General features: G+C 48.9%; 1 protein-coding gene across 4 annotated transcripts in view; it reads left to right on the forward strand.

Moving 5' to 3' along the window:
• The window catches only part of MED12 (mediator complex subunit 12), a 77317-nt gene extending 64958 nt beyond the window's left edge, over nt 1–12359 (forward strand). For 2 of the 4 annotated variants that reach the window (XR_012160650.1, XR_012160652.1), the window contains exons 42-45: nt 6365–6529; nt 6734–6815; nt 10008–10258; nt 11954–12359. Coding sequence is in view for 1 of the 4 variants with exons in the window: in XM_073358645.1 (XP_073214746.1) it covers nt 6365–6529; nt 6734–6815; nt 11954–11997 (291 nt within the window). In the remaining 3 variants the exon portion in view is untranslated. The remainder of the gene's footprint in view (nt 1–6364; nt 6530–6733; nt 6816–10007; nt 10259–11953) is intronic. The other 2 variants (XR_012160651.1, XM_073358645.1) reach the window with 2 other exon arrangements.
• The last annotated feature ends 637 nt before the right edge of the window (nt 12360–12996 follow it).

Below are 12996 nucleotides of genomic sequence, written 5' to 3' on the forward strand. Positions count from 1 at the left end.
GCAGGGGCAAACCCTCCCCAGTTCCTTCTCAACCACACCTGGCTAGAGATAGAGCTTTACCAGTCCGTTAGTGGATCATTACTTTTTATAGAATTGCTAATTGTGTCTCTAATCTTTTAGAGCTCCCTTTTCTTTTTCACTCGTGTATCTTTTATTTATTTATTTAGCTAAAAAAAAACAAAAAAACTTTAGTTTAAACATAGTTTTTCTTTTACCCCCTTCACACCCCCCACCCCTGGAACAGGGTATGCCTGGTTCACCGGGCTTCAAGAAGTGTCTCAGTTGCAAATAATCTATCCCTGTGACTGATTGACATTCTCAGTGCATCTGCTATAGAAGAGAACCACATCCCACAGAAGTATAGTTTATGCCAACAATTGACACAGAGATCTAGAAAGGATAGGGAACTGAGACTCAAGCTTCTTCTAATGGAAGCGGCCCTCCAACCACCTTCGGAGTTGCACCAAGACTCCGGACAGCAGGAATTCTCACCGCAACCCTCTACATCTAAGGGTGGTGAACCTAAGAAGTCAACCATGAGCCACTCTCACAGTGCCTCTAAGAAAAAGGCCGGTAGTCCCCACAGCAAGCCCTGACCAAGCCAAAACCCATCTCGGCTTGCTTGGTATCATCAGTACCAGTGGTAACGAATCCTGTACCAGGGACTCGCAGGGTACCTACTGCCCCAACAGAACATGTGGGGCTGCCTAAGGACCTGATGGGCACAGGCAAGGAATCCTTGGTATCGCCTGGGCGTGAGAAAACGAGAGAATCCACCCTGGAGAAGGCTCCTGAGGTGCAGACCTCAGAGTTGGTACCATCACTCCAGGCACTGGCAGACCGCGCAATCAGGACAGCGTTGCGAACTCCTTCGATGCAGACATCTCAGCACCACTAAATGCTTCTGGTGTCAATGACTGTGACACCACCGGATTTCCAGTCCATGACAGACGTTTTGGTGTCTGATGCACTGGACTCCTCTCTACTCGGTACCAGGGCCCCGGCACTGAGTCCACCCAGAGCTCCAGGCTCACCGGTGACATACACCCCCATTTTCAAGGGCTGAGTCAGATAGAAAGCAAGAGGACGTAGTCTTCTGCCACTCCTCTCATCCACCCTATGGTACCCATTTCCAGTATGTACCTCAACTGTACTGCCCCTCTGACCCCCAGCCTCCTTGGTATGGGCAGGCATGGTACCAACCTCCAGGGACTTTTCCACCCTCTCAATGGCTTTACTGGGATCCTTGGCAGACAACAGAGACACCGTGCCTCCTATGGCTCTAGCTTGGCCTATCAGGAGCCCATGAGATACCCACTGAATCGAGGGCATCCAAGCCCCCTGAACAGTCAGGAGGGAACAAGAGGCTGAAGTCGAGGAGGGGATTACCCCCCCAACCCTGACCAACTTCTCATCTTCATCACCACGTGAGATAGTGATGCCCCCTTCTCCATCGTTGGCAGATGATTTCAAGCTTTTCCAGGAGCTAGCTTTACATTGCATGCATTACAACTACCATTACAAAAGGTAACCGAGTCGCACCATAAACTATTGGACATTTTACTCACCTTGTCCAGACTAGCTCTCCCTATTAACAAGGCCCTCTTGGACTCTGTCAAACTCATATGGCAGACCCTGGCATCGGTCCCACCGACTTGCCAACGGGCCAATAAAAAGTGTTACCTGCCGGCGAAAGAAATGGAATTTCTCTTCTCCCACCCACCCCCCAATTCAGTCGTGGACATGCTGAGCTTGAGAGGCCATCAGCATCATCTGAAATCCAGCCCCACTTTTCACAATATATTCATCCCAGTGCTTGTATGAACCCCGCAAAAAAGTCCAGATTCTCCAAAGGGAAATCTTTGGGCCCTCAACCTACTTCTTCGCAGCCATCCATCTCAAAATGACAGTTTTGATGGGTTGGTTGAGGTGCCATCAGACCAATCTCTTCAATATCATCCAACATTGGAAAACCCCTCTCATCCCTATGGATGCCGGCATCTTGACCCTTTCCGCAGCACTTGGGAATGGATAACCTCTGACAAATGAGTACTGGAGAGTATTCGAGATTGGTACTCCATCTATTTCTCCTCCCCCCCCAAGCACCCTTCCCCATCCCTCTTTAGTGACCCTTCTCATAAGAACCTATTATGACAAGAGATAGACCATCTCCTCAGTATAGGATCCATAAAACCAGTACATCTAAGACGCAAAGACTTTTACTCTCACTATTTCCTGATACCCAAGAAAAAGCGAAGTTGGAGACCCACGCTAGACCTCAGAGTGCTCAACAAATTTGTCAAGGCTCAGAAGTTCAAGATGGTCACTTTAGCGACAATTATTCCAGCATTAGAAAAAGGTGACTGGTTTGTGGCCCTTGACCTCCAAGATGCGTACTTTCACATTTCAATCATACCATGTCACAGAAGAGATCTCAGATTGACACTAGGCCAGGATCACTACCAGTATAGGGTACTCCCTTTTGCTCTCTCATTGGCCCACAGAGTATTCTTCAAGATCCTGTCTGTGGTGGCAGCTCACCTACATTCCCAAAGTATTATGATCTACACTTACCTGGACTATTTTCTCTTCAGGGTGCATTCCTTCATCAACACCCAGCAAGTTACCAATATCACTCTGGATCTGTTCAAGAATCTGGACCTACAAATCAATGCAAAAAATCAACATTAATACTGGTACAGAGACTAGAATTCATAGGAGCCAATGTCCACTCTGAGCAAGAGTGCTTCTCCCACAACACAGGTTCCTCAGTCTATCCACACTTATAGAGACAGTGCAATCCAGCCCTCCAATATTGGCTTCAGCTTCTGGGGCACATGGCCGCAGGATCATCAATGATAGCTCAGGCCAGACTTCACATGAGATGCCTCCAATTATGGTTCAGTTCGATTTACAGGCCAAAAGACAACATAGACAAACTCCTATTGATGCCCACCAAAATCAAATAATCCTTGAATCCATGGAAAGACCAGCAGACGTGTGCATGGGAATCCCGTGCACTGAGCCTTTCCCATCACTATTTCTCACCACCGACGCATCTCTGTTAGGATGGGGCACACATCTCAATGATCTCACAGCGCAGGACAAATGGTCTCCATCCAAGACGTGCCTTCACATCAATCTACTCAAACTCAGAGCGGTCAGGAATGTGTGTGCTCATTTCTGTCTGCTGATCGGAGACACGCACACAAAGGTAATGACGGACAATATAGCGTGTCTGTATTACATACACCATCAAGGAGGCACCAGTGGAAGCACTAAAGCTATGGAACTGGTTTATTTCCTACAATGTTACAATAGCAGCAGCTTAACTACCAGGAGTACACAACATGATAGCAGGCAGTCTCAGCCACAAATTCCCACACAACCACAAGTGGGGGATAGACTCAGACATATTCTGAGGTACTCTGACATATTCTGACAATGGGGGACACTGATAATAGACTTGTTCACTACTTACCAGAACAAGAAATGTCCACGGTACTGCTCCAGAGTGGGCATTGGCCAGCACGTCATGGGAGATGCTTGCCTCCTCTCGTGAGACAAGGGCCTTCTTTACACCTTTCTCCCATTTCCTCTGTTGCTGAAATTCCTGTTGAAAATAACAAGAGAAAAAGCAAACATCACACCAGTTGCTTCCACCTGGCCCAGACAGACATGGTACCCTTACCTGTCACAACTGGTGCTGTGTCCACCAGTGACTCTTTCAACCACTCCTTACCTCCTCTTGTAGAACGAAACACTCTCCATCCCAACCTATGGATACTACAGCTCAAACCCTGGCTCCTTCATGGTTCCAGCACATAGAAACATCATGCTTAAAGAGGTACAGGAAGTGTTGTTCCACACTAGGAAAGTGACTACCCATCGCACTTACCTATAGAAGTAGACTAGATTCCAGAGGGAACTGTACAGCATAAGCTCATAAAGTCGCCCCCCCCCCCCATGTGGAGAGGAATATGCATCAGCCTTTGCCCCTTGAACTATGATTTCTATACACTTCACTCCAACTCACTGGTTTAGATAAGGCAAAAACTACTATAAAAGATAGATTTTAAGTAATTATAAGGGATAGCAAACAGATCAAAGCAGATTACCTAGCAAATAAACAAAAAACGCCAACTAAGCTTAATATACTAAATAGATTGGGTATGAATTAGCAGATTCTCACCCTAAGAGATGATACAAGCAGGTTGCAAATTCTTAAGGGGCAAGTTGCACTTGCTTTACAGCTTGGAATCCCCAGGTGTTTCATACACAAGCTAGAAATCCCTTTAGCCTTGGTCCAGTACTTCCCCCAGTTCAGTCTTTGTTCCTCAGATGTTTCCAGGAGTCTTCCTGTATGGGGAGTGAAGAACCGCAGATGATGTCACTCCCTGCCTTATATAGCTTTTGCATATGGTGGGAACCCTTTGTTCCAAAGCTTGGTTCCCAGACAAGTCTGTGGAAAAATACTGACATCCCAAGATGGAGACCAGCATCATGGGGCCTGGTCACGTGTCCTTGTATAGTCATAGCACCCATCACTCACAGGCTGTCTGTGGTGTTCTCAGGAAGGCTCACCAGGTGGGAGATAAGCTTCTCTTAAGGCCTATTGTTCTCCCTAATGGCTCATTGACCTGAATAGGCCCTTCCCCACCAGCTGTCTAGACTGAAAGCATCTTGCCTAGTGGGCATTATCCAGGTGTAACTACATTTGAAATATAGATACACAGTCCACATTCATAACTTCAGATACAAAAATGATACGTGCATACAAATAGAATAATCATATTCAGCAAATCATAACTTTCCCAATGACACTGCACATGACTTACCTTGCCTAAAATGCATCCTAATTATGCTATGACCATATCTTAATAATATCACTATGAAGAATATGGGATGCAGTGTCACAGACGGCGTTCCGTATTGCCATTACCTCGGCTAGAAGGATAGGGGAGATAGCAACCTTGAGGTCGCATCCCCCCTTCACAGTGTTCTTGCCTGACAAAGTCTTGCTTAGACCACATCTGAAGTTCACTCCCAGTGTGACTTCCACATTTCACGTGAACCAACTCATTCACCTTCCAACCTTTTATCCCAAGCCTCACCAGCATAATAGGGCAAACCATCCTCCATACACTTGATCTAAGGAGAGCCTTGGCCTTTTATTTGGACAGGACAAGAGGTTTTAGAAAATCTTCAAGACTCTTCCCTCTGTCATGGACAGGTCTAGAGGCATAGCAATTTCAGCTCAAAAATTCTCTAAATGAGTCTCAAATGATCAAACTCTTTTATCAGATGTGCAATTTAGCACCCCATCTACAATCTCACACATTCCGCAAGATCGGTTTCCTCATCCGTCACCTTCTTCAAGGGTATCCCTATATCATAAATCTACAGACCAGTTACCTTAGCATCTGCGCATACATTTGCTGAACATTATGCCATCCTTGGGGACTCTGCTGCAGACACCAGATTCGGCGCCATGGTACTATCATCCATCATAGACTCGACTCCAGCACCCCAGCCTCCAGGAGGGGATACTGCTCCGGAGTCACCTACAGTAGAGCACCCATAGGGACACTACTCGAAGAAGAAGTTACTCACCTTGTGCAGATGTGTGTCCCTGTGGGTGCTCCACGACCCGCCCTCCTCCCCTCTACTTCGGAATTTTCATCATACGTTCTGCAGTAGAGAGGGAATTGGGGAAGGTTCACCTGAGCAGCATTGGGTAGCCTCACGGCAGGGCATGCACAGGCCGAGCAGGTACTGCTACCAAAGTTCTCCGATCAGCAGCCCAGGGGGACAGACACACCTCAGTGGAGCACCGTAGGGGGACACAGCTCGAAGAACCGTCGTTCCTGCACACGGTGAGTCATTTCTTCATGCACGCAACGTTGCATGCATGTTTGCCGTTCTGTTTTCTTCTTTGCTTTTTCAATTAAAGAAAAAAGCGGGTCCAGAATCTTCCCAAACATCACCATCAACCAAGCCCGTGAGAGCGTGGCTCTCTGGTGGTGACGTCGCAGGCGGTGCAGACCCAAGCGACTCCCTGTGCTGGGCCACGTCAGGGTGCCGCTGCCGGCGTTTCAGAGGCGTCTGCCTGCCGGTTACGGCGCTGGACGCAGGGATTTGGGTGGTCGGGGCTCTGTTGTGAGCCCTGTGAGGGAATTCACTTCCGCCATGTCACCCGTAAGAAAACCACGTCTAGTGGTCAGGCTGAGGGGCAGTCAGGGAAGGTCGCTGTTTGTTTCTTGAGTCACAGATTTTTCCCTGTAGCGTTCCCTAGGCCACCTGTCTCATTGCATCGCCTGCCCCGGCGCATCGCCAACGGTCTCCTCTGCTTCCGCTTTTCCAGCAGCAGCAACAGCAGCAACAACAGCAGCAACAGCAGCAGCAGCAGCAGCAGCAGCCCCAGGCACCACCACAGCAGCAGCCACAGGTGTCCACCGTTCCCCAGCCACAAGCCCAGGGCCAGCCTCCCGGCCTGGGGATGCAGGCTCTTCCTCCTCAGCAGCCCATCGTAAGTGTGTCACAGAGCGAGAGGGGACGAGCCCTTTGCCATAGCCCGGCCGTCCACAGACCCTCCCTCCTGCTCCCTGCAGCACTCCGCTTCTCCGCCCCACTAGCTGCTGCCCAACACGGGGAGCACGTGCTGGCTGCCTGCGCGAGGGCTGAGTCCCCACCAGCCTAGCGGCTCTCGCTCACCAGGTTTCTCTCTCTCTAGTTCCAGCGCCAGGGCCTCCAGCAGACGCAGCAGCAGCAGCAAACGGCTGCCCTGGTCCGACAGCTTCAGCAGCAACTCTCTAGTAAGAAACCAGCACTCCTCGTTCCCCTTGCCCCGCCCAAAGTGTGTGTCTCTCCATAGAACTGGTCCTAGTGTAAAGTGATAGCTGGGGGCGGGCAAGACCCCGCTCCCCTGTCTCTTTACACACCATCTCACTGTGACCACAGGTCGTTGGGGAAGAGCCAACATGACTTTGTAAAGGGAAAGCATGGCTCACCAATCTGTTAGAGTTCTCTGAGGGGATCAAGAAATGTGGGCAAGAGGGATCCAGTGGGTATAGTGTACTTAGACTTTCTGAAAGCCTTTGACAAGGACCCTCACCAAAGGCTCGTAAGCAAAGTAAGCTGTCATGGGATAAGAGGGTAGGTCCTCTCATACATCAGTAACTGGTTAAAAGACAGGAAACAAAGGGTAGAGATAAATGGTCAGTTTTCAGAATGGAAAGAGGTAAATAGTGGTGTCCCTCAGGGATCTTTACTGGGACCATTACTGTTAAACATATTCATAAATAATCTGGAAAAATGGGTAAACAGTGAGGTGGCCAAGTTTTCAGACGATACAAAGTTACTTGAGATAGTTAAGTCCCAGGCAGACTGCAAAGAGTTACAAAGGGAATCTCATAAAACTGATGACCAGGCAAGAAAATGGCAGATTAAATTTATTGTTGCTAAATGCAAATTAATGCACATTGAAAAACATAATCCCAACTATTCATACCAAATGATGGAATCTAAATTAGCTGTTACCACTCAGGAAAGAGACCTTGGAGTCATTGTGGATCGTTCTCTGAAAACATCCACTCAAAGTGCAATAGAGGTCAAAAAAGCGAACAGAATGGAACCATTGGGAGAGGGATAGCTAGTAAGACAGTAAATATCATAATGCCACTGTATATATCCATGGTACGCCCACACCTTGAATACTATGTGCAGTTCTGGTTTCCCCATCTCAAAAAAGATGTATTAGAAATGGAAAAAGTACAGAGAGAGGCAACGGAAATCATTACGGGCCTGGATCAGCTTCCACACGAGGAGAGATCAAAAAGACTGGGACTGTTCAGCTGGGAAAAGAGATGATGGGTGGGGTGGGGGGTGGATATGAGAGAGGTCTATAAAATCATGACTGGGGGGAGAAAGTGACTAGGGACGTGTTAGTTATCTCTTCCCATAACACAAGAACCAGGTATTACCCAATAAAATTAATAGGCCGCAGGTTTAAAACCAACATCAGGAAGTACTTCTTCACTCAAAGCACAGTCAACCTGTGGAACTCATTGCCAGGGGATGTTGTGAAGGTCAAAACTATAACAATGTTCAAAAAAGAATTAGGTAAGTTAATGGAGAACAGGTCCATCATGGCTATTATCCAAGATGGTCAGGGATGCAACCACATGTCTGGGTGTCCCTAAGCCTCTGATTGCCAGAAGCTGAGTTTGGATCATGCATTAACTGCCCTGCTCTGTTCATTCCCTCTGACGCACCTGGCAGTGGCCACTTTCAGAAGACAGGATACTGGGCTAGATGGACCATTAGTCTGATCCAGTGTGGCCATTCCTATGTTCTATTGTTAGCAGTACCAGGGCCGCAGGCAGAGAGAGGAGCACAAAGTACTCCCAACCAAGTGAGCAACCGTGTAGACCTGTTGCAGATAGAGGGGCCAGGGCAGCAGTGTCTGTGGAGGCTGTCGGGCAGCTCTCCCAAACGTGTCAGGTCTGCTTTTCTGGATGTACCACTCCGTCGTTGCTGGCTCCCAACGATCCCAGCAGGAGTATAAATTCTGGAGCTCGTGCCTACCGGGGCAGCCAGGGAGGTGCTTTATTCAGGGCATGGTCAGTGAGAGACTTCTTTTTATTGAGCACTGCCATGTGGGATGCTGCCTGAGCCCCAGCAGGGCGGTGTATCCCTCCAGACCACCCTGCTGTTGTACAGATCACGTCAGTAATTTGATATAATAAAACTGGCAATTGAACTATTAAACACCCAAGCCAGAGCCCTCCCCAAAGGAATGCTGGATGCAAACATATGCTGCCTTACTTCCCAGGACGCAGCCCAGCCATGGCTTTGCCCAGGTGTATTGAACCCTGCCCGAAGTGACCACATCTCAGTGCAGCAAAAGGGAGGGGTAGCTCAGTGGTTTGAGCATTGGCCTGCTAAACCCAGGGTTGTGAGTTCAATCCTTGCATGGGCCATTTAGGGATCTGGGGCAAAAATTGGGGATTGGTCCTGCTTTGAGCAGGGGGTTGGACTAGATGATCTCCTGAGGTCCCTTCCAACCCTGATATTCTATGGTTCATCTAACACAGCAATGCCATCACTTTGCAGTCTTCTAAATACAATTTAAAATTGGATTCCGGCTCCTACTAAATTCTTCCTTTGAATCCCAGTATCTATACATTATTTTTCTTATGAGGCTGTGACTGCAGGAACTATTAGATATTCCTTTATGGGCTGTGACATATTCCTTCCCGTGCCTGTGTATGCTTCACTGAGGCTGCGTTATACACTGAGCCAGTGCGATGCAAGTGAGATTGCAGAGTTTTCCAAGGTGTTGAGAGCCATAGTAACAGTCAAGAAAAAGAATTCAGAGGCGCAGGGTGGCTGGTGACTGGGGTAAATGGTCCTTTTCCCTTCTAAGGCCACCATTTCCACCCTGTTTCTTGACAGGACTGGTTGCCTGATTGGGTTATGGAGCCTTTCACTTCTAGACTCCAGGAAGAAATCTGGCAGTGCTCAGTACCAACCATGTGGTAGTCTTGTGTGGACTTGGTTGATTGGGTTTCTTTCCATAGATCCCTAGAATGTGCACTTCATGGGGGACGGCCTGTGACTTTCTTTGTCTTAAAAGCACCAGGAACGCTTATGCCACTGCAGAAGTCGTGTTTTATCTTTCCTATGTAAAAAGTGCATTTATAATCAGCCTCCAGAAAAGTCCACACTAAATAACAGCCCAACAGTAATACTATCCATCAGCCTGACCACGTATCGCCCTGGTCCCTCTGAGAATGCCTGAGCAAACAGCTTAAGCCTTGCAGCATGCCCTCCTCTGCAGTGGAGGAAGTGAATTCTAGGGCTGAGTGCCCCCAGTTAGTCCAATCTGAGGGGCTTCTAGTGCACGTGGCTCCAGGGGATAGTGTTGGAAGTACAGAGAGAGGCTGCCTCTAATAAGTTTCGTAACCAGCTCGTGAATCTCTCCTCTGTCCCGGTTACATACACAGGGCGAAGCTGTGTAAAGCGCTGCTGTGTGGACTTACCTACTGTGCTGCCTCCCATATCGGTGCATTCCTGAAAGTCCGAGCTGCTCTCCCACAGGGCCTCGGGGTGGGGCGAGTGCCTGGAGGACACACACCGCGTGGCACCAGCAGCTTGTATGGCATCCCAGAATGCATTGCCCCTGGCAGAGTGGAAAAGAAGGGAGGACCAGCCATACTGGTTACACTGGCATGTAATGCCAATGCCTCCCTGAGTAGTGAGTGTGTTGTGCACAGACACAAGCCTTGTTTCAAGCTGGCCATGTCACTAACTGGTTACCCACTGAGTTTAAAGTTGTAGTGTAGACAGGCCTTAAATCATAAAGGTCTTTATAGAGTAAAACCATCCCCCCAGATTGCACCGCAGTGAACGTGGGGCCAGTCAGATCCCAGAGCAAAGGTGTATGATGTTCCCTGTGAGAAGCACCACTCCAAGGGTTGCTCCTGTTTCTCTAGCTGGAGTTTCCGAGAGCCTTTGGGCATGCTCCCATGTAGATCATATTGCTGTAACTGGGGCAAGGTCTTGTATCCAGCAGAAACCTTGCAACCTCCTTGCTGTGTGAAAGAGGCTGCAGCTAGGGATAAACCTCAGTGACATATCCCAGCTAGAGTGTGTCTTGGAGACTGCTGTGTTCCAAGTGCACACATCCCCGTAGCAGGAAGCACCATCGCACTTGGCACAGCTCACTCCCATTGTGGTTAGTCTCAGCAGAGAGCACAAAGCATCGGGTGAGCCATGCTCCTCCCTGTCCAGCTCAGGATGAGACCTGGGGCAGGAGACGCTTGCGCTGCTGTTGTCTGTGCTGTACCGTTAGTCTCCAGGACTGTCAGGTTGATGCCTTCATGAGCAGTGACTTTGACTAAAATACTTGTAGAGGAGGAAAAAAAATCTCTCCAATGCCCCAGTTACCAGCAGGCTTTCCCAGTGTGGGGTTGGGGCTGGGGCTGGGTTTGCCCTGCCCTCCTGCTGAGGGCCTGCCCAGCAGCATGCTGTATGGCTGGCTTTTGTAATGGAATGACAGACTCTGAATGCTCCCTCTCACTAGTAAACCAACAAGTCATGGAAGTCTGGCCCCACAGGGCTAGTGAGTCCTGTAGTCAGGAGCCAATCCTGGAGCACACTGCATCTAAAGATGATCAGCAAGAGCATCCGAGTTGGTCTGGAGTTCGAGGGGAGGCAGGTCTCTAAGGTTGCCTGCTGTCAAGCTAGATAGGTCTTGAAACCAGCAGCTGGATAGTAAGTGGGAACCAGTGTGGTCTATGAGCACTGATGACATGCTCCTGGGTGATGTGAGCCTCTGAATTCTGCACTAGCTGAAGTTCCCAAGTTTTCTTCAGGTTAGATGATTGGTGGGAACTCCAGGGTAGTTAGCTGGCCCAGCGCAGCTCATACTGTGCACGCACCTGGTGGTGGCGGTAACAGTGTTTGGGTTTCTGTATGGCGGGGGTGCTGCACAGAACTAGGGTTACAGGTGTTCTGTTTAAAAGAGAAAAGCCCAGACGATAATTCAACTTCCAACCTCATCACCTAGGCAGCTACCCGCTCCCTTTCAGTGCCACATTGTTCCACACCTATTTCACACCAAGGACCAGTGTGGAGCTGAGCAGAAGAGGCGTAGAGGGCTGGGTTTGACACAATTTATCCCCACCTTTCCAGGAGCAAGTGGAATTTTGATAGTACTGCTATCCTAAGCCCCAGGAGCTGGCATCAGAGTGTGTGGCATCTGAGCAGAGCATCAAGTGCCACAAGTGATACAGAGGTGCAGTGTCCCAGTCTAAGACCCGAGTAGCCCCTTCTCTTGCCTACCTAACCCCTCCTCTTCACAATCAGACTCTGAATTGCAGAGCTGATGGGCATCTCCTAGCTGGACCAGAATCCTGTGATTGTCTAACTCTGTGTTTGATCTGAACAGATACACAGCCACAGCAGAACAACAACCCATTTGGACGCTACTGAGCCAGGAGGGAGACATCACTGTGGACTGGATACAGCCTCCCGCATTGGGGGCTGTTCCCAACCCCTCTGTCCCTGGGGCACCTGCCCAGGCTCCGTGTTCTGCAGCTGCCCTTCTTGGAAGGGAGGGAGTGATTTTTATCATAAAGAGAAAATGTTTTTACTCCGGTTTCTACAAAGGTTTATGGAGATCCCATGTGCTTGGTAGTCTCCCCTCCCCCTTTGGTTTCAGTTTTTACTCAGTTTTTAGTATTTTTGTTAAAATAATGATTAAGACATTGTAAGATTTTGTACTTTATTTATACCAGATGAAACCCTGTATTGCAGACGTCCTCAGACAAATACAGAGAGCTTACTTTGCGAAAGGGGTGTGTGTGTGTGTGTGCACACGCATACGTGTGTGTTCAGAGTCTGAGCCCCGTGACCCTGACATGATCCCTTTCCCGATTCCCCTGCATTCCCACAGACCCTGCCCTGAACTACTCCCATATAGGGCCCAGCGAACTATATACACCAAATCTCAAGAACTGTAGTCTGCACCTTTCCTGCTCCTGAATAAGTGCATTGTTCAGCCTCACTAGGTTTGTGTGTGGAACGGGTCTCTCATCTCTTGCTCGCATGTTTTGCCCAGGTTGTTCTCTCCCTATGCTCACTAGTTGGGAGGAGAGTTTTGATAGTGATTCAGAGCTGCCCTTTAAGCAGCAGTGTCTTGTTACCAATCCACGGAGAACAAATGGTCCCTGCACACTTCCGCTGGTGGGATCAAGATGCCTGTGCAGCCAGGATCCTGAACCTGCTAGGGTTTGTCCTGGCGAGGATAAAAGGTGTCTAGGAAGGAGGTGAGGTGGCAGTTAACGCATTCTAGACCTCATGTAAACTTTCAAGATAGATTCTAAGGCCAGAAGGAACTGTGGTCAGATGTTTGGCTGTATGTGTGTGTGTGTTCTTCCTGTGTGCTGCCTCAGCTCTGCGCAGACAGCCAGCACAGCAGACCTTGAGCAA

Source organism: Lepidochelys kempii, chromosome 9 (assembly GCF_965140265.1).
Source record: "Lepidochelys kempii isolate rLepKem1 chromosome 9, rLepKem1.hap2, whole genome shotgun sequence".
Taxonomy (NCBI): domain Eukaryota; kingdom Metazoa; phylum Chordata; order Testudines; family Cheloniidae; genus Lepidochelys; species Lepidochelys kempii.